This window comes from Entelurus aequoreus, linkage group LG03 (assembly GCF_033978785.1).
Source record: "Entelurus aequoreus isolate RoL-2023_Sb linkage group LG03, RoL_Eaeq_v1.1, whole genome shotgun sequence".
In the NCBI taxonomy this organism is placed as follows: Eukaryota; Metazoa; Chordata; class Actinopteri; order Syngnathiformes; family Syngnathidae; genus Entelurus; species Entelurus aequoreus.
The window spans coordinates 35,546,678-35,569,506 of NC_084733.1; the positions used below are offsets into that span (position 1 = coordinate 35,546,678).

At 38.8% G+C, this 22,829-nt stretch overlaps 1 protein-coding gene across 1 annotated transcript in view; it reads right to left on the bottom strand.

Moving 5' to 3' along the window:
- The window catches only part of wdr43 (WD repeat domain 43), a 44,515-nt gene that overhangs the window by 14,356 nt on the left and 7,330 nt on the right, over nt 1–22,829 (bottom strand). The window contains exons 3-7 of the mRNA XM_062041725.1: nt 15,669–15,790; nt 14,255–14,375; nt 7,566–7,684; nt 7,374–7,476; nt 7,167–7,231 (exon numbers count right to left, since the gene is read on the bottom strand). Of these exons, the coding sequence (XP_061897709.1) occupies nt 7,167–7,231; nt 7,374–7,476; nt 7,566–7,684; nt 14,255–14,375; nt 15,669–15,790 (530 nt within the window). The remainder of the gene's footprint in view (nt 1–7,166; nt 7,232–7,373; nt 7,477–7,565; nt 7,685–14,254; nt 14,376–15,668; nt 15,791–22,829) is intronic.

Here is a 22,829-nt window from a genome sequence, read left to right on the forward strand (position 1 = left end):
CCGTAATTTCCGGACTATAAGCCGCTACTTTTTCCCCTCGTTCTGGTCCCTGCGGCTTATACAACGGTGCGGCTTATTTACGGCCTGTTCTTCTCAGACACCGACGAAGAGGATTTCGGTGGTTTTAGTACGCAGGAGGAAGACGATGACACAATGATTAAAGACTGACTTTTCATATACCGGTAGGCTGGTTATTTTGATAACGTACAGGCGAGCACTTTGTATTACTTTGCACCGTTGTATTATTTGTACTCTGCACGAATGCTGTTCGCCATGTCAAAGATGTGAAAGTTTGATTGAATGATTGAAAGATTGATTGTTAATAAATGGGACGCTTTGCGTTCCCAAACAGTCATCTCTGTCCCGACAATCCCCTCCATGGTAGCAGGAACCCCTATATACTACGGTAATTACACATCAAAACCCTGCGGCTTATAGTCGGGTGCGGCTTATATATGGAGCAATCTGTATTTTCCCCTAAATTTAGCTGGTGCGGCTTATAGTCAGGTGCGGCTTATAGTCCGGAAATTACGGTACTTTTTATTTGATACAGAGCTAGTATGCCTAATCAATAATTACTAAATGCAACACAAAAGTAAGGCATGATTTCTGTGTTCACGTAACCGCGGACAGTCACATAACCGGCCGATAAAACGGAATCTGCTGATGAACACAAAAAATATCATGGTAAACGATGTGAATGTCAAGGCGGTCATTTGAAACCGCGACTTAACTACGAAACAAAAGCTAACAAGAACAATCCATAAACTGAATTAAAAGTTAAAATAGACAAAGTTTTTTTTTTTTTTTTTTAAATCAAATTTACTGATATTGCTATTATTACTTTACTTTGGGTTTATTCGTTACTAATTGATTTCCAGGTTTTTTAAACTATATTTAAAGTTGAGTTTTGGTGGTACAATAAATACTTATGTTTTTAAATTATTGAATAATCGTCAAATTAATCGTGATTACAATATCAATGAAAATAATTGTCATTTATTTTGCCATAATCGTCCAGTCTTAACTACCAAGTATTGATTCATGTAAAATCCAATTGATATACACTACCGGTCAAAAGTTTGGGGTCACATTGAAATGTCCTTAATTTTGAAGGAAAAGCACTGTACTTTTCAATGAAGATAACTTTAAACTAGTCTTAACTTTAAAGAAATACACTCTATACATTGCTAATGTGGTAAATGACTATTCTAGCTGCAAATGTCTGGTTTTTGGTGCAATATCTACATAGGTGTATAGAGGCCCATTTCCAGCAACTATCACTCCAGTGTTCTAATGGTACAATGTGTTTGCTCATTGGCTCAGAAGGCTAATTGATGATTAGAAAACCCTTGTGCAATCATGTTCACACATCTGAAAACAGTTTAGCTCGTTACAGAAGCTACAAAACTGACCTTCCTTTGAGCAGATTGAGTTTCTGGAGCATCACATTTGTGGGGTCAATTAAACGCTCAAAATGGCCAGAAAAAGAGAACTTTCATCTGAAACTCGACAGTCTATTCTTGTTCTTAGAAATGAAGGCTATTCCACAAAATTGTTTGGGTGACCCCCAAACTTTTGAACAGTAGTGTGTACCGTATTTTTCGGATTATAAATCGCAGTTTTTTTCATAGTTTGGCCGGGGGTGCGATTTATACTCCGGAGCGATTTATGTGTGAAATTATTAACACATTACCGTAAAATATCAAATAATATTATTTATCTCACACCCGTAAGAGAGGAGGCGAATGTCAGCAATCGTCACACACACGTCAGCAATCGTCACACACACGTCAACCAATAAAAAATAGGCGGGGCCGGGTCATGGCAGAAGTGCATTGTGCGTCATGGGATGCTACCTGCAACTACGTCCGTAGCTATAAAACTGGATCATTTCAATATTGGCGGTAACTTATAAAAACTGAGAAGGGCTGAACAAAAATGGCACCGAAAAGGAAATCATACACTGCAGATTACAAGCTGGACATAGTGAAATATGCAGCAGAAAACGGCAAGAGGAAGCGGCGCATACCTTTGGAGTTGGCAGAGTTGTTTAGAAGCAAAACCGAGGAAGAAGATTTCATCGGATTTAACGATTAGGTTTGGTAAATGTATAGCATGTTCTATATATCTTATAGTTATTTGAATGACTCTTACCATAATATGTTACGTTAACATACCAGGCACGTTCTCAGTTGGTTATTTATGCGTCATATAACATACACTTATTCAGCCTGTTCACTATTCTTTATTTATTTTAAATTGCCTTTCAAATGTCTATTCTTGGTATTGGATTTTATCAAATAAATTTCCCCCAAAAATGCGACTTATACTCGTGTGACATATTTATGTTTTTTTCCTTCTTTATTATGCATTTTCGGCCGGTGCGACGTATACTCCGGAGCGATTTATAATCCGAAAAATACGATATATATGTATCAATTTATTTGTTGCTCGCGACGTCACATCCAGCTCAAACACTTTGAGATAATAAATAAATCAAATCAAATCAAATATTTTAGTAATCGAGTATTCTCTCGAATATCCCTAGCGATTAATCGAATAAATCATATTTTTGCTTAATTTTTTTTGGTCCTGTCCAGCTTCTCAAGCCAATCATATTGTTGATGTAGATGCCCATATCGGCTGTGCAAATTAACTTTACAAAATAGAAGTGTGGGATACTTCTGTTGTTGCCTTATTTGTATTTTGACTTTATTAATTAAATGGATTTATATTATTTGGTGCAGCCGGGCCAGAGTAATATTTTTGCTTAATTAAGGTTTAATTATACATGTTAAGATGTGCCCTCAATTATTGCGTTTGGCGTAATTGTCTTTTATTTCCTAAACGCCTGTTTTCATTATTGAAAACGCACAGCTGAAATGCGTCCGTGGTTGATTGTGCCAATTTGTGTGTGCTAATAAAAACAGGTGCGCTCACAGCCCTATCTGCTGTGTGGTGTGACCGCATAAACAAAGTTATTTTCTCTCGTGCATTTTTGATGATTATTATACGGTGCCGTTTAAATGGTGGTTTCTCCACGCAAATCCGCTGAGCTGTTTTCAACCTTCCAACAATACATAAACAATATAAAAAGACATACCACTTAATGACAACAGTTTTAAATTTGCAATGAAATGTATTGCATTCTTTGCATGCAAAATAGTAATCAATGTTCATTTTGCCATCATAACATGTTTGAAATGAAAACACATACCGTATATAAAATTAGTTCAAAATTAATATTCCCTGACAAAGCTAAAATAAAACTATATTCTTAGTATCAAAAATAAAACAATAAGAACAGTTTTCATTATATCAAACATTAAAAGTGGATTAGGTAGTGCCTTTAATGCTATGTCCACACGAACACGTACAGTTTCAAAAACACATATTTGGGGTTAAAACAATCTCCATCCACACAAGTGTACCGTATTTTCCGCACCATAAGCCGCCCCGTGTTATAAGCCGCGCATTCAATGAATGGCATATTTCAAAACTTTGTTTACCTATTAGCCGCCCGTGTTATTAGCCGCACCTACGCTGCGCTAAAGGGAATGTCAAAAAAACAGTCAGATAGGTCAGTCAAACTTTAATAATATATTACAGACCAGCGTTCTAACAACTCTGTTCACTCCCAAAATGTAATGTGCAAATGTGCAATCACAAAAATAGTAACACTCAAAATAGTGCCGAGCAATAGCAACATCAATAACTCAACGTTGCTCGAACGTTAATGTCACACGACACACAAAATAAACATTTAAAGCTCACTTTCTGAAGTTATTACTCATCCACAAATCCCTCGAATTCTTCTTCTTCGGTGTGCTTCACTTGTTTTTTGACACCATCTGTGATGTGGACGCACATGCAGTCGTAGATCAACAGGAACGGCGCTGCGTGAAAAAAGTCACCCGGTCTCTTCGCGTAAACGTCTATCAACCACTCGCTCATCTCTTCTTCATCCATCCATCCCTTCGAGTTAGCTTTTATGATGACGCCGGCTGGAAAGTTCTCTTTTGGCTTCGTTTTGAATATCACCATGGGTGGAAGTTTCTGGCCGTTAGCATGGCAAGCTAGAACCACAGTGAAGGACGACTTCTCATTCCCTGTGGTGCGAATATTCACCGTACGTGCTCCCGTTGCATCCACAGTGCGGTTCACAGGAATATCAAAAGTCAGTGGAACCTTGTACGCGTGTCTCTTAGTAGGAGCGATTTTGTGGTCTTTACAGAAACACACAAATGAAATGAAACGTAATATCCGCGCGCTTCTTCTTCTACGGGGGCGGGTGCTCACCTTGGCGGTTGCTTACAGTAGAAGAAGAAGCGCTTCCTCTTCTATGGGGGCGGTTGCTTACCGTAGAAGAAGAAGCGCTTCCTCTTCTACGGGGAAAAAAGATGGCGGCTGTTGCGAGACCTAAACTTTATGAAAATAAATATTAATATCAATCTATATATAAGGCGCACCGGGTTATTAGCTGCACTGTCAGCTTTTGAGAAAATTTGTGGTTTTTAGGTGCGGCTTATGGTGCGGAAAATACGGTAGTTTCAAAACGGTCTATGTCTACACACAAACACATACACCTGCTGTCATGCATGTACACAAAAAAGCAGCAATAACTGATTTGATGCAGCATTACACCTTCCATTGTGTTTATTTTGATATACTTTAGATGTACAATGACACGTACATTATCTTTTAACCCAGCCTGCATGTACACAGAATCCTGGGAACATTATTAAAGAGCGAATGCACGCCTTTGCTGCTGAAACCCTACACTCATAGAATTATAACATGTCCAGCAACATGGTGATATATTACATGTGCAGTGAAGTGTACATTATTTCTAAAATCAGCACGTACTAACGAGCCAAGGAAACTATTTTGCATGTTTAAGTATCTATATAAAGCACACGGACGCGTGTGTGCGCTGCAAAACTGTCATGGAATTATAAAGCATTTTATCATAGATATAGTGATATATTACATAGTAATGAAGTGTATATTGTCTTTAACATTAGTACACACTACAAGGAGGACGCTACATAGTTTTTTTTAGTTGCTTGGTCGCTATTTATGTGCGTGCACGGTCGCGCCCGGCTCCATCTACAAAAATGGAAGCAAGACATGTAAGTTAACTTCAAGATTTTGTCGTTAAACAAGGACAAAAAACATAAGATAATGTTGCATCTTTCTTAGGACACAAGAGCAAAAAGTCTTTCCTGTCAAAGTTGTTCCATCAGGTGGAGGTTCGACAGCAATTGTATCCAAAACACCTGACTGTCATTAGCGCCGGCGGGAGTGTCGCAAAGCCCATTTTGATGTGTCTTTTTATTAATGTTGAGTGAAAAGAGCAGCATGTTTACGTTCAAAAATACAGTAAGTCATCGTATAATGTGTTTAAAGCCAGCCAGTGTTGTTGAGTTTGGAAATGACAGCGCACAACTGTGACATCATCACAAGTCTTCCGTTTGTGCTGTGTACACACATACGCTAAGTAAGCGGAGAGTTATGGATCGCTACACTTTGGCCAGCGTTTGTAAAAGTCTGTGTTTTTAAAGACAAAAGTATGCGTCTGTGTGTGGACAAGAGGCCGAAACGTGAGCTTTTACTACTAAACGAGGCAAAAATCCGTAAAAAATTAAATAAATAAAAACCTTAACGACACCTCGAGGCAGCGAAAATTCTTCAAATATATTTTGTAATCGAATTACTTGAGGAATCATTTCAGCTCTAGCTGTTAATACCCATCTCGACTAACTGTTAATAAAAGTGCCACTGACGGTTTACAGAACAGTTGTTATTCAGTTCAATTAAGAATTTCAGTGAATTTAGCTAAAAAATTTATATCTTTATATGTATATTTTTACCAGAAAATACATCGAGATATACCGTATTTTCCGCACCATAAGCCGCACCTAAAAACCACAATTTTTGTCAAAAGCAGACAGTGCGGCTAATAACCCGGTGCGCCTTATATATGGATTAATATTCATATTTATTTTCATAAGGTTTAGGTCTCGCAACTACGGTAAACAGTCGCCATCTTTTTTCCCCGTAAAAGAGGAAGTGCTTCTTCTTCTACGGTAAGCAACCGCCCCCATAGAAGAGGAAGCGCTTCTTCTTCTACTGTAAGCAACCGCCAAGGTGAGCACCCGCCCCCGGAGAAGAAGAAGCTCGCGGATATTTAATTTCATTTGTTTTTCTGTAAAGACAACAAAATGTCTCCTACTAAGAGACACGCGTACAAGGTTCCACTGACTTTTGATATTCCTGTGAACCGCACTGTGGATACAACGGGAGCACGTACGGTGAATATTCGCACCACAGGGAATGAGAAGTCGTCCTACTGTGGTTCTAGCTCGCCATGCTAACGGCCAGAAACTTCCGCCCACGGTGATATTCAAAAGGAAGACCTTGCCAAAAGAGAACTTTCCAGCCGGCGTCATCATAAAAGCTAACTCGAAGGGATCGGATGGATGAAGAAAAGATGAGCGAGTGGTTGATAGACGTTTACGCGAAGACACCGGGTGACTTTTTTCACGCAGCGCCGTTCCTGTTGATCTACGACTGCATGCGCGTCCACATCACAGATGGTGTCAAAAAACAAGTGAAGCACACGAAGAAGAATAATTCGAGGGATTTGTAGATGAGTAATAACTTCAGAAAGTGAGCTTTAAATGTTTATTTTGTGTGTTGTGTGACACTAACGTATGAGCAACGTTGAGTTATTGATGTTGCTATTGCTCTGCACTATTTTGAGTGTTACTATTTTTGTGATTGCACATTACATTTTGGGAGTGAACAGAGTTGTTAGAACGCTGGTTTGTAATATATTATTAAAGTTTGACTGACCTATCTGACTGTTTTGTTGACATTCCCTTTAGCGTAGCGTAGGTGCGGCTAATAGCACGGGGCGGCTAACAGGTAAACAAAGTTTTGAAATATGCCGTTCATTAAACGTGCGGCTAATAACACGGGGCGCCTTATGGTGCGGAAAATACGGTATATCGAATATTGAGTTTAAGTAAAAATATATCGAGATATACTTTTTCATCCATTTCGCCCAGCCCTACTACAATGCATTAATGCATGACAATGTCATTTAACATGGACTTTTCTCATAATTAAGACGGTTCAAAATTGTTCTTCGAGCTTACCCATTTAGAAAGTGCTCAAAAAGATGCATCTGTCCATCTTTACACACCACTGTGAACCTCACGGCCTGTCCAATAAAAAGAACCAAACAACACACTTTAAATCAATGTACATGTATTGTAGATCCCAATTTCTAAAGAGAAACAAACAGTATGTGAAGTTGAGTCTAAAACACAAAAACTAGTTGATGTATTACAAGGATGTCTGACCTCTTCCTTGCTTTTAGATGTGACGAGATCGATGTGTTTAGGTTCATCTGTGAGTGTGAATGACACAACAGCGTTTTTGTCCTTTCCATCTTCACGTACTTGCCTTCAGTGAGACAATAATTACATCAGTACCACAGCATTTATTAAAAATTGTGTACACATTGCCGGATATGACAATATCTGTGTACTCACCAAACACTGAGCAGTCGATCGTGAGCAGCACCAGACAGAATATAGAGGCCACCGGTCTCAGGGGGCCGCGTTGTGGCAAAGCACAGGGTTGTCACAGCTGTGGAGTGGCCGGTAAATTTCTGCATAGGGAGAAAAGAAAAAAAAAAACAGCAATGTTACAATTTTTACAAGTATTTAAAAATGCATTTCCTTGTAAATGCATCTCTATTTGACATGACTGCCTATTGTAAGTTGTAGTCTAATGTTCAGGATAAATCCCTGGTGGTACCAAACAGTGACAGCGTATTGGACTCATACTAAAGAGATGTCTGAAACAAACCAACACTCAAACGCGCAAAGCATAGCAAACTGTAATACGATTGCTCCATAATTACTGTTAAAAAATAAGTGATTGGGCCTCCAAATTGTACAGGCCTAAACATGTAGACACAAATGACATGCTCTCATGAAAATAAGTGTTTTATATATAAAAGAAAAAGGTATAAACATGTATATGAAAAGTATACAAACTCTGACATATTGATAAAATCGATATATCGCTCAGGCCTACATGTTATCAATATGCCTGTTACTATATTACATATATACTTACAGCGGGTACACAAAATTAAATTTTTTTTAGAGTGCTTTATAAGTGGAATAGACAGAATCCCATTACCTCCATTGTTAGTGACTTTTGCTAAGTTAGAAAAAAGAAAAATGGGTGTTCTTGTCCCACATGAGAATTGTAAATAATAGAGAAAAAATTTAAGTGCATTTCCCTTTTAAACGACTCTTGACCTGTCACTTTATAGAAAATGAAAACAAACTTAACCATCTATGGGACTGTGGTGTGGGCGGCTGAATTATAATACTAGGTGAAACACTGGTAAGTAGTGGGGGAAACTTCTGCAATAACCAAGAGGTATTATTTACATCTCATTGTATACTATATATGTTCAGGGTTTTCAAAACCACAAATATTTTGAAAAGTTAGTGTTTGGAAGGGCCCTTTTACTGAGCAGAGTGATTCTACAAACAGTCTGTATAAATTCTAGAAATAAAGTTTAACAATGTATTCTGGCAAGTGAAGTGAATACAAAACAATTGACATGTCAGCACTGGAGAGAAGACAATCATAAGACAAAGCTCAAAAAAGTCTGGCGCCTTCTCTGTCTTGGAAGACACCTTAATTATTTTTGTCCATTCTGCTGTTACGCCCCCGCATGGCTGTTTTAGTCGGACAGTACCTGGTACTGTCTGGTACCGTCAAAAGCATGCAATAATCTGTGCCGTCAAAAGCATGCAATAATCTGTGTGTGTGTGTGTGTGTGTGTGCGCGCGTGAGTGTGTGTACAAGCAGAGGAAGAAAAAAAAACGAGTTGCGATTATTGTGGGTCTGAAATTGATATAGCAATTGCGATTTTAAGATTTTATTTATTTAAATGTGTAAAACTGCTAAAATAAAGAGTGAAGGCTCATGTTACGTTCAGGCTGTCAATTAGCATTTTTTTCTCAAGTTGCCACACAGAACAATTGTAATCTACTTTAAAAATATTTGGGTTTTGTTAGTGTGTGCCGATCGGACACCAATCAGTATCAGCCAATTTTGGTGAAAAAGTATGTGATTAGCCATTGCCGATTAATGCAGATTACAAACGCCAATCCTCTCTGGTTGACAAGCGGCGCACAGCTGATTATGAGTCTCCATACACTAGTCCTTTTCAAATAGTGGGGTGGGCCCCTTCTCTAGGATGGCACGGTGCAATGCCCCAGGAACATGTTTTATTAGTAACATGCAGTATCATGTTTTACACCCCACTTCCAAAAGCTGTGCATTGCAAAACATGCCCATTGCAGTCATCAATCTAGACTTCCTAATTTTTTTTAAATCAGCATTAATTGTTGCACTCCTTTTTGTTTGGTAGGTTTAAGTGTTTTATATATTGTGCTCAAGAGTTGTTTGTGATAGATTTGAATAAATTATTTATTAGATGTATTTTATTTTTATTTTAAGAATCAAATTGCTCAAATTTAAAAAAAAATGTTTACAGTTGAAAATGATTTCTTTTTGGAAATTTCAGGCAAATGGATTCACTTGAAATGTTTTCTGGTAGGGACTAAAAAAAACAAGGTTAGGTATTTACGTTGTAAGTTCATTTACCGTATATTTATTTTGTCTTGTTCTATGTACTTAAAACAATTTTATAAAGAAATGAGTAGGCTAATAATCAGCAGCTCCATTACAGCAATAAACTGCATTTCTTAGTATCTTAGTTGTTAAGTATCAAGTATCATTATTGCTGGAGGACGAGGCAAAACATGTTAAATACCGAGAGCAAACCAGGTGCTGGCATGCAAATAGCTAAGCTAACCGCTAAGATAAAAACGTTGATGGAAGCACGTTGCCGCAGAAAGAAAGCCGTTAAGAGAAAATTGACAAGTAGGTTAATATGAGACGAGATAAGAGGATAATATACCAGCAACTGATGGCGTGTCAACATTGTTTAAGTCAGTACAAAACGTTTATTGATAATTGGCGCTTTTTGTGGGGCAAACCGGGCTTGCTGAGGAGAGACAGCTTTCACCCAAACCAAGAAGGCGGCATCATTCTTTCCAGAAATATGGATTAGTATTTAAGTCAAGCTTGACTAATTACACTAGAGAAAGCTCGGACACAGGCATTTACAGTGTCTGTTAGCCCGGGTGAGGAGTCAGCTAGAACAAACCAACGCCAGGCTGGAAAATTCCTACACACATTGCATTTCTCACAGAATACATAACTCACATGTTTTTTTGTCGTGACTGTGCCAAATGTGAAAATGCATTCTACTGATGTGGCATATTATAACGAGTTGTCTATCGCAGCACCAAGCAAATAATCTCATGATCCCTATCATATCAATTCCTAGATGCGATCGAAATTATTTAAAGCGCACTACACAAAATAAATGTAACGCTATTATCGTATTTTTCGGACTATAAGTCGCAGTTTTTTTCATAGTTTGGCCAGGGGTGCGACTTATACTAAGGAGCTACTTATGTGTAAAATTAACACATTACCGTAAAATATCAAATAATGTTTAGCTCATTCACGTAAGAGACTAGACGTATAAGATTTCATCGGATTTAGCGATTAGGAGTGACAGATTGTTTGGTAAACGTATAGCATGTTCTATATGTTACAGTTATTTGAATGACTCTTACCATAATATGTTACGTTAACATACCAGGCACGTTCTCAGTTGGTTATTTATTAGTCATATAACGTTCACTTATTCAGCCTGTTAATCACCATTCTTTATTTATTTTAAATTGCCTTTCAAATGTCTATTCTTGGTGTTGGGTTTTATCAAATAAATTTCCCCAAAAAATGCGACTTATACTCCAGTGCGACTTATGTTTTTTTCCCCTTCTTTATTATGCATTTTCGGCCGGTGCGACTTATACGCCGGAGCGGCGTATAGTCCTAAAAATACGGTAATATCAGTACTATGGATACCATGAACAAAAATGCCTCAGAACAGCCCACTACCTATAATATGGGCTTTTTAAACATCAGATCATTGTCTCCCAAAATGTTAGTTAATGAGGTCATTAGAGACAACAATCTTAAAGGCCTACTGAAACCCACTACTACCGACCACGCAGTCTGATAGTTTATATATCAATGATGAAATCTTAACATTGCAACACATGCCAATACGGCCGGGTTAACTTATAAAGTACAATTTTAAATTTCCCGGGGAACTTCCGGTTGAAAACGTCTATGTATGATGACGTTTGCGTGTGACGTCAATGGTTAAAACGGAAGTATTCGGACACATTGTATCACAATACAAACAGCTCTGTTTTCATCGCAAAATTCCACAGTATTCTGGACATCTGTGTTGGTGAATCTTTTGCAATTTGTTTAATGAACAATGGAGACTGCAAAGAAGAAAGCTGTAGGTGGGATCGGTGTATTAGCGGCTGGCTGCAGCAACATAACCAGGAGGACTTAGTTGGATAGCAGACGCGCTGTCTGACGCTAGCCGCCGACCGCATCGATGATCGGGTGAAGTCCTTCGTCGCGCCGTCGATCGCTGGAACGCAGGTGACTACAGGTGTTGATGAGCAGATGAGGGCTGGCGTAGGTGGAGCGCTAATGTTTTTATCATAGCTCTGACGAGGTCCTGTAGCTAAGTTAGCTTCAATGGCGTCGTTAGCAACAGCATTGCTAGGCTTCGACGGGCGGCACAGCATTAACCGTGTAGTTACAGATCCAGTGTTTGATTCGGTGTCTCCTGATAGTAGTATTGTTGATCTTCTGTCTATCCTTCCAGTCAGGGGCTTATTTATTTTGTTTCTATCTGCATTTAAGCACGATGCTATCACGTTAGCTCCGTAGCTAAAGTGCTTCACCGATGTATTGTCGTGGAGATAAAAGTCACTGAATGTCCATTTTGCGTTCTCGACTGTCATTTTTAAGAGGATATAGTATTCGAGGTGGTTTAAAATACAAATCTGTGATCCACAATAGAAAAAGGAGAAAGTGTGGAATCCAATGAGCCCTTTTACCTAAGTTACGGTCAGAGCGAAAAAAGATACGTCCTGCACTGCACTCTAGTCCTTCACTCTAACGTTCCTCATCCACAAATCTTTCATCCTCGCTCAAATTAATGGGGTAATCGTCGCTTTCTCGGTCTGAATCGCTCTCGCTGCTGGTGTAAACAATGAGGAAATGTGAGGAGCCCTTCAACCTGCGATGTCACGCTACTTCCGGTACAGGCAAGGCTTTTTTTTTATCAGTGACCAAAAATTGCGAACTTTATCGTCGATGTTCTCTACTAAATCCTTTCAGCAAAAATATGGCAAAATCGCGAAATGATCAAGTATGACACATAGAATGGATCTGCTATCCCCGTTTAAATAAAACAAATTCATTTCAGTAGGCCTTTAACGTCATTGGTCTCAGCGAAACTTTTTCCTGTTTAACGAGGCATCTCCTAACATACGAGTGCACATACAGCCCGTCCCCTTAAAAAGGGGTGGAGAGGTCGCGATTGATTGATTGATTGATTGATTGAAACTTTTACCTGTTGGAGGCTCAATATTGGTCCATATATAAAGCGCACCAGATTATATGGCGCACTGTCAGCTTTTGACAAAATAGTTTTTTAGGTGCGCCTTATAGTGCGGAAAATACGGTATATGTATGTATATATAATATATATATAATATATATATTATAGGCCAAAGGTTTGGACACACCTTCTCATTCACAACACAACTGATGATCCAAACTCGACAAAACCTAGAAAATTATGTTTGCCTTATGTTAGCATGTCCAAACTTGTGCGAGCGCACAGCAGATATCAGAGCGAGTGTAGAAACAAATCTGAATGCAAAGAAGGGTGAAGTTTAGAGCGGAAGAGAGGGGGCACGAGCCAGCGCATCGGTCTGACTGCAGACAGCAGTTATTGTGTTAATATGGCTAATAGCAAACAAACACTTACTGTGCACAAAATATATTTATATTTGTTCCAACATTTTTATTTTTCGCTTAAGTTTAATTTATTTTCAAAATATGTCTGCTTGCAAAACAAATGTTTCTGTCCTCAAAAGCTCCCTTTGTAACCTCAACATTAAGACAAAACTATGATACCATTTGACGGCTGTTCTATTGAATCTTTTCACCAGATTGTGTTAACTCTGGTTAATAAAGAGATTGAAGATTGAATGCTTCAATGGCTGTCATTTTATTGTCCACAAAACGGGTATGGTTTGGCCTGGAATGTTTTCACTTAAATCATTGATTTGCTGTTCATTATTACCTCGGCACAAATTAGTATTGCTTTTGTGTGCATGTGTTGTCTGCTGTCACTGTGTGATGTTGCTTCCTATTTGATATTAAGTTCATTTTAGTGAGGTGCTGGTTGTTACTTTCATTATATTATATTTTCTACCGCTTGTCCCTCTCTGGGTTGCGGGGGGTGCTGGAGCCTATCCCAGCTGCATTTGGGCAGATATTTCTCGCATTGAACTAACTGTGCGTCTGACGCTGTCTTGTTGACATAAAACCATTGCAAAAGTAGCGTACCATGTAACATCAAGCGTAACGCTAGCGGTCTGATCTGGTACGGATCTGGGGAATCCGACTGTTAATAGAATCTTATCTATATAATTGCTTTCACACAATCAAAACAAAGCATTGTGAAGGCCCGCAGCGGGTGTTGACGCGATGTGATTTCTGCCCAGTGCTCTGAATGTGAAAGTGAAGAAATTTGATGAAGTGCGAATAAATGGCGGGAGTAACTATCAAAGGCAGTGTCAATAGATATTTCATATCGGTTTGGCGGTATCGTCTCAATTACATATTTATTTCTAAAATATACCAGTATAACTCGTAATACCAGTATACCGCCCAGCCCTAGTTATGTTATTGCAGTAAATAAAACCTCAATGTCAATTTCATGTCGATTGTGTATCCCTAAAATAAGAGTAGAAACAACAGGGTGGATTATTAAGTCCAAGTCTAAACACTATTCCGCTGAAGTGGAAAACAGTGGATAATGCATTACAAGTTTGTTTTTCCTTCTACTTCTCAATCACATGTATATATTCCCCAATCAGCATTATTCCTAATTTGGCGTAACAATCAAAAATGTTTCTTACATATTTTAATTGACGTCAGTCCCATTCACAAATGTAATAGCGAAGACACTCACTCTGTAAACTTCCTTGGTGTCCAAGTCCCACATCTTGATGGTCTGTCCGGCTGAAAGCAGCAATTTACCATCTGGACTCACACACAAACTGGTCACTGCAGCACGGTCTGCCTTCCATTTACTGTGTAGAAAGTAGTGGTGGGGGAAATCAATTTGTAGATGCACGCAAAATCTGACATGGGCGATTGTAAAATCGATTAGTTAAAGTCAGTAATAGATTATTTATTGTAAATAATGCAGACAGTTATAAAATTCGCCTAAACTTACAATTAATGTATACAAACTGCCAAAAAGCATACATGAAGAGAACATTTCTATAAGCACAAAATGCTGCCACGCAAACCCCGAAAGGAAAAGTAGAAAAGCAAAACTAGATTTCCTTTTGGGTGCATTTCTACACTATATTTTACCTTTAGATTTAATCTCATCTACCAACCTCTTTTGGCTGTCTTTTTGACACTTACATTTCCCATGTATGGTACCACAGAATTTTTTTCAGATCATTTACTGACAGTATTATCATAGAAAATGTAATGTAAAATTATATAACATGCATGCAAAAAAGTCAAAAAAATGTTTCCCATTTGCATCTCTATCCTGTAACCATGCCCTCTCGGTTAATATACTTCCAGTGTTGTGACCTCTGTTTACAATCAGTCACGTCAAAAATATTCCTACTCGCTGGCTACTAATACTCTAGAAATACAACCGTTTTAGAACTAAGTGTTCAAGTTGCAAACATCCAACTATGATTAGCACCTAAGTGGACAGCTGTAAACGTTGTGGTTCGAAGAGCGAACAGAGGTGACAACAAGCTAACTAGCTAGCTTGTTTCGGTGCTCCTGATTGTCTCCCCGTCCTGCAACACAGTGCGTTGTTTAAGCAAGAGAAAAAGCAAGCGAGTACCTGGGCTAAGGCCAGCGTTCAACAAATGTTTATATCCTATTTGTAATGATATTTAAATATAACATCGCAGAGGTGATATTTTGACGCAAAAATTGGTTATTAAAAATGCTGATTTCCGCATTTTGCGGACACTTAACACGCCTGATTACGGCAAAATAAAGAATTAATATACTTTTCTTCCATACTAGGAAAAAAGGTACGTGCTTTTTGAAATGAAGCAAATAATTTGACTGATACACTACAAATTAACTCTACAAGAAAGCATGGAAGTTACTTTTTTTCTTTATCAACTTTTACTCTTAGAAGATAAATGTTTTAATAATGTCATGTGTTGGACATGTGAAAGAAATGCATATTTGGCTACAACATGCATTGTTCTTTAATACCGTTTGTGCCAAAGAGAAAAGTGACTATGTATGAATGTATTTGAATACACTGTTAAAGGCTTGCCGTTTTGTTCAAATATTGGCAGAATACCATATCACTCTTTGATTGTTTTAATACTGACCTCCGTGTCTTGCCTGTCTGCAGGTCCCACTCCACAATATTTGTATCATCTGAGCCACTATACAATAAACTGTCTTCAGGGTGCCAATGGACACAATTCACTCCTCCACTATGGCCTCCATCCTGAAAGAAAGAATGGAGAAAGGAAGTTTAGTGAAGAACAACATGGAAACTAAGTATTAACAGTGTGCAAGAACAAGTGAAGAGTAATGCATTGCTTCATTTTCAGTCATATGAGCACCCTTTGAGGAAAATTAACAGGAATACAAATGAAAAAAAAGTCAATTTTCTCTCAGCCTGAAGTGCTGCAACGCAACCTCGATAGAACATTTTGAAAATCAAGACTACATTTCTGCCACTAGGTGCATTTCTACGCTAGATTTTAAAGTAACACTTATTATCATCTACCAACACCTTTTAGCTGTCTTTTTGACACTTAAATGTACTACATAATTTTTAGTAGATAATTTACTAACATTATCATTGAGGAGTAATGTAAAATTATATAATATGCATGCAAAGAACTCAGAAATCGTTTCCCATTTGGCAACTCTATCCTGTAGCAATGCCCACTCGGGTAATATACTATGAGGGTTGTGACCTCATTCAGGCATGTGAGCACTCTTTGAGGAAGAATAAGAGGACACTTTCTATAGGTGGGTTGCATATGACGTCATATCCGTTTTTCTTCTTGGCAGCTTAATTCACACGATGGCCAAGCAGCTTGAACGTAGCATTAAAAGGAGCGAGTGTAGATTTTGAGCAGAAAATGCTGTATCGCTGTTCTGTTCGTGGGTGTTCCAGTCATTCAAATAGAGAAATAGGAAAGAACTTTCATAGAGTCCGAAAGAAGTTGTTCATAAAGTCAGGTAAAAAAAACAAAAGTGCGTCCAAGGAAATGACTCTTAAAAATGTTACTTTAATCATCGTGTGGAATACGATAGGACCATGCTTGTGTCTGCAGTGATCACTTTGTGAAATGTTTGTTGGAACGTTTGATTTGTATGAGAAACTTTCTGCAATGCAATTGAGTTTACTGTATCAGTAGTATTTGATAGCAGAATTAAACGTAAGAAATGGACAAGAGATCGCATTAGTTTGATCTTTTGTGGTTGCTACGCCTAAGTATAACGACAGACCAGGTTGTGCAAATAAACTAACGTCATGCTAAGTCCTGGTAATAAATATTGTGATTGTTAGTCCAATTCACCGTATTTTCATTGTCAATTTTCACAACAGAAACTAAAAGCTTAGTTGTTGTGCAGGAAAGCAAAGTGCTTCATTTGACACAGATGACATTATAGCGTCTTTGGTGCTAATGGTTAGCATCAAGAAAATATCCTGAATAATATTAGTAACCTGATTGTAGCTGAGATAGTAGCCCGATTGTAGCTGAGATAGGCTCCAGCGACCCCGAAGGGAATAAGCGGTAGAAAATGGATGGATGGAATATTAGTAAACTAGACCAGGGGTAGGGAACCTATGGCTCTCAAGCCAAATGTGGCTCTTTTGATGACTGCATCTGGCTCTCAGATAAATCTTAGCTGACATTGCTTAACACGATAAGTAATTAATAATTCCGCTGGTAATCAGTGTTCAGAATAACGTTCAAAATATAAAACATTCTCATGAATTTTAATCCATCCATCAGTTTTCTACCGCACCTGTTCAAGAAGTTGCATTAATGGTAAGAAGTATTTTATTCATTATTGGTTAGCTTCAAAAAACATTATTAAAAAGAATAAGAGATGTATCATACTCTAAAAGTGTTGGTCTTACTTAAAAAGCATGCATTTAGTTGTATTCAGTATTTAAAAAAAGATATCGATCTCACGGAAATACATTTTAAAATATTTGGCTTTCATGGCTCTCTGCCAAAAAGGTTCCCGACCCCTGAACTGGACGAATAAATCTTTCATAGGATAACAGAATATACTGAATCTTAATATCACTAGCAAACATTGCTTAACAGGGACAATTATAGCTAAATAATGAGAAAATATGAACTTAAAGGTCTACTGAAACCCACTACTACCGACTACACAGTCTGATAGTTTATATAGCAATGATGAAATCTTAACATTGCAACACATGCCAATACGGCCGGGTTAACTTATTAAGTGCAATTTTAAATTTCCCGGGAAATATCCGGCTGAAAACGTCTCGGTATGATGACGTTTGCGCGTGACGTCACGGATTGTAGCAGACATTTTGGAACAGCACGGTAGCCAGTTATTAAGTCGTCTGTTTTCATCGCAAAATTCCACAGTATTCTGGACATCTGTGTTGGTTAATCTTTTGCAATTTGTTTAATGAACAATGAAGACAGCAAAGAAGAAAGCTGTAGGTGGGATCGGTGTATTAGAGGCTGGCTACAGCAACACAACCAGGAGGACTTTGAGTCGGATAGCAGACGCGCTATCCGACGCTAGCCGCCGACCGCACCGATGATGGTGGTGATGATGGTGGTGAAGTCCTCCACCGCGCCGTCGATCGCTGGAACGCAGGTGAGCACGGGTGGGGATGAGCAGATGAGGGCTGGCGTAGGTGGAGAGCTACTGTTTTTAGCATAGCTCTGTCGAGGTCCCGTAGCTAAGTTAGCTTCAATGGCGTCGTTAGCAACAGCATTGCTAGGCTTCGCCAGGCGGGACAGCATTAACCGTGTGGTTACAGGTCCAGGGTTTGGTTCTGTGTCTCCTGATAATAAAAGTAATAGTAGTATTGTTGATCTTCGGTCTATCCTTCCAGTAAGGGGCATGTTTCTTCTGTTTCTATCCGCAGTTAAGCACGATGCTATCACGTTAGCTCCGTAGCTAAAGTGTTTCGCCGATGTATTGTCGTGGAGATAAAAGTCACTGTGAAAGTCCATTTCGCGTTCTCGACTCTCATTTTCAAGAGGATATAGTATCCGAGGTGGTTTAAAATACAAATCCGTGATCCACAATAAAAAAGGAGAAAGTGTGGAATCCAATGAGCCCTTGTACCTAAGTTACGGTCAGAGCGAAAAAAGATACATCCTGGCGTCCTGCACTGCACTCTAATCCTTCACTCTCACTTTCCTGATCCACAAATCTTTCATCCTCGCTATAATTAATGGGGTAATCGTCGCTTTCTCGGTCCGAATCGATCTCGCTGCTGGTGGGAATGATTGTAAACAATGTGCAGATGTGAGGCGCTCCACAACCTGTGACGTCACGCTACTTCCGGTACAGGCAAGGCTTTTTTATCAGCGACCAAAAGTTGCTAACTTCATCGTCGATGTTCTCTACTAAATCATTTCTGCAAAAATATGGCAATATCGCGAAATGATCAAGTATTACACATAGAATGGACCTGCTATCCCCGTTTAAATAAGAACATTTCATTTCAGTAGGCCTTTAACACCATAAACAACTGCACACGAGACTAATATTAGTAGCAGGAAATCAACTGCAAACAAACTTAACCTTTTTTAAATTAAAATCACGATCACAGCAGCACGGCACTTATGTCAATTAAATACGTTATCGATGGACGAATAAATCCAACTTTGTCTTTCACCGATTAACATTTTATTTGTGGACCTCTCAGATGTAAAAACATGATGTGCCTCTAATTTTTTCTTCTCAAAATACCTTGAGTGTCAAATGAAGTTAGATTGAAGCAAGCAGTAACATCTTGGTGATGATAAATGGTTTAAATCATTATCCGTTGGGAGAAGGTTTGGAAGTTGGTGAGCTGTGTCTTTTTTTCTCCACACATAGCGTTGTGTGTTCATCTCAAACAACTCAATTTTGGTTTCATTTTTCCACAGAATATTTTACCAGTAGTGCTGTGGAATATCTAGGTGCTCTTTTGCAAACTTCAAACATGCAGCAAAATTTTTCTTTGACAATGGTAGCTTCCTCTGTGGTGTCTTTCTATGAACTCCACTCGTTTGATGTTTTCCTTATTTTTGCTTGGTCAACAAAAATGTTAACATGAGATTAGCCAGAGATTTTTGTAGGTCTTTAGTTGACACTCTTTGATTGGGGACGGCGTGGCGAAGTTGGAGAGTGGCCGTGCCAGCAATCGGAGGGTTGCTGGTTACTGGGGTTCAATCCCCACCTTCTACCAACCTAGTCACGTCCGTTGTGTCCTTGGGCAAGACACTTCACCCGTGCTCCTGATGGGTGCTGGTTAGCGCCTTGCATGGCAGCTCCCGCCATCAGTGTGTCAATGTGTGTGTGAATGGGTGAATGTGGAAATACTGTCAAAGCGCTTTGAGTACCGTGAAGGTAGAAAAGCGCTATACAAGTATAACCCATTTATCATTTGATTATTTTTCAATTCATTGAGCATTCTACCCCGTGCTCTTGCGGTCATCTTTACAGGATGACCACACCCAGGGAGAGTAGCAACAGTGCTGAACTTTCTCCATTTGTAAACAATCTTTACTGTTGGCATTAACACACTTTTTGTGTATAATTACGCATTGAAATCAGAAAGGACGCACATTTTGGGAAATCCGCGGAGTAGCAGATTCTTTTTTTACCCACGCGGCCTTCTCCGCGTTTTTATTGGTTGTCTTCTAAGTAATGAATTTCTTAAATTTTGATTTGACGAAAGGTTTATCAAATACTGCCTCAGTTTGCACTCGGACAACTTGGTAAACATGGTCAACACTAAGGTGAGTGTAAAGTCAACCTTTTTAACTTCATCCTGTGCCATGTCTCCTGTAAATTAGTTGTTTTAGTCTGTGAATCCATAAAAACTTCACTTTTATTTCCCGCTGGATCGACAATGTTTGAGGATGGTGACAGGTTAGCTGTTAGCTTCAAGCTAACCAGCACCCGACCAGACTCCTTCACCCCAAAAACATACTTTGCATGTCAACAAACGGGGCAAATATGTGCCTTTTGAAATTTTAATGTGCGAGGAGTGTTCAAAAGGAGTCTCTTGGAGAAGTGGCTGACAAGTTAATAAGTATTGCTCGCATCGCTGACAGTGACGTCATCCCCGTCATTGTTTACTTTAGCAGAGATGCTGACTGTGCGTTATGATAAACACGCAAGCGTCGCCAGGCTCTGCTTTTTATCGATAAGACTTATCAGATTTAATTTTTTATTTTCTATAGCAGGGGTGTCAAAAGTATGGCCCGGAAGCCATTTGCGGCCCGCAGCTAATGTTTTTAAGGCCCACGGCACATTCTAAAAATACTATTAAAATAAACAAAAACAAAGTTGGAATAAAAAAAGCTTACAGGTGAAATGTAATTTAGAAAAAGTTGCAATGCTGACTAATAAAACAAAGCTGTTTTTTTCTTTAAAACTGCCATTGCTCAAAACATAATATTGAATCAAAATCAATGTTTTTATGAATTATTGACCTATCCTAGGTAGGGATGTCCCGATCCGATATTGATATCGGAAATCAGTCCGATATTAGCCAAAAAAGTGAATATCGGATTTTATCGGACTGAATCTAAAAACTCTGATATAAGCGCTCTGATATAAGCTGTCCATTTACCGCTGCGGCACGTCTATAATAGGTGACTCTGGTTTGATCACACTCCAACACAGTAGGTAGCGACAATGCCCCTTAATTAACGCTGGTGCCGGCCGCGGAAGAAGAGCGTCTCTGATCCAGCATGCACAGCCCATGTGATCACAACAACGACAACACGTGTGCTTGCAGCAAAGTGTAGTGATGTCGGCTGTGTGGAAGTATTTTAACGGAAACTCGGACAAAGACGTTGCCGCTAAATGCAACATTTGTCAGGCGCAAGTGTCCCGTGGAGGGACAGAACCGGGAAGGTTCAATACAAGCAACCTCATCACACATTTGAAAAAACACCACAAAAAAGAACATGAGGATTTTGGCGAGAGCAGCAAGGCGAAGCAACAAACCTCTGGCTCGCTTCAGCAACCCACGCTGGCTGAAAGCTTTGCAAGACGTGACAAACTACCACGGGACAGCAAAAAGGCAATGGCCATAACAGAAAAGATAGCCCAGTTTATTGTGCTTGATGACCAGCCCCTGTCGGTGGTGAGTAATGCCGGGTTAAAACGCTTAATGGAGCACCTCGAACCTCGCTACATTATTCCTAGCCGCCACTACATTGTAGACAAAACTATACCCCTGATGCACGAAGAGGTTAAAAAGTGTATTGCCGCACAGCATGCCGAAATGCTTATCTTCTTAAAAAAAAATCTCCACATTATGCTCGGACTGCAGAAAGTGGAGAAGGAGGAGGAGGAGTCGTAAGGGTAGTCAGCACTGACTGATTATTATTTGTTTTATGCTCTTGTTATGAGAGTGATATGTTTATTGTGTTTACACTATTCTTCAGTGATTACTAAGAGTAATTACTACATTGTTTTGGGCACAGTCAGTCAGTGAAACTGGAGCTGTGAACTCTTAACTTAAAGCAGTTGGACAGTGGACAATATTGTGTTGTTTTTGTCCCTGCCCACAGTTGTTTCCAACATATGCTGACAGTAAAAAAATAACTGAAGTGAACTTGAATTGTTTGCACTTTAAAACGTTTTTTATTTTTTTTTTTTTAATTGGATTTATTTAGGTTATTTTTCAGGGTCTTTTCATTTATTTTTTATTAATTCTATTCAATTGTATACTTATGTTGGTATTAGTGGTTATTTTGCACTTTAAATATAACATTTTGTTTTTATTGGATTTGTTGAGGTAATACTTTTATGTTGAAGGTTCAAATTTATGTAACCAATTGGTTAATAATAAATGGGTCAGTTTTTCCTATACCTACTCTTGCTGACTATTGTTTTCTGTTTTAACACTACAACATCAGTAACAGTAACATCATTTTATCAAGCCTTTTCTAACATTCCACACAACAAAATAAGGAATAAATATATGTATGATTCGTGCCTATATCGTATCGTATTGATATCGGTATCGGCCAATACTCAAAGCTACAATATCGGTATCGTATCGGAAGTGAAAAAGTTGTATCGGGACATCCCTAATCCTAGGTAGGGTTGGGTATCGTTTGAATTCGAACGATTCCGATTCCGGTTCTTTGTTTCGATTCCGATTCCTGACGATTCTCGGCGATTCTCGATTCCGATTCTTTTAAGAGGCAGGGTCAAAAAAAAGTTTAGGATATTTTAAATGAGCTAGCTAACCTACAGTCTTTCTGAATGAAATAGTCTGACATTCTCCATCA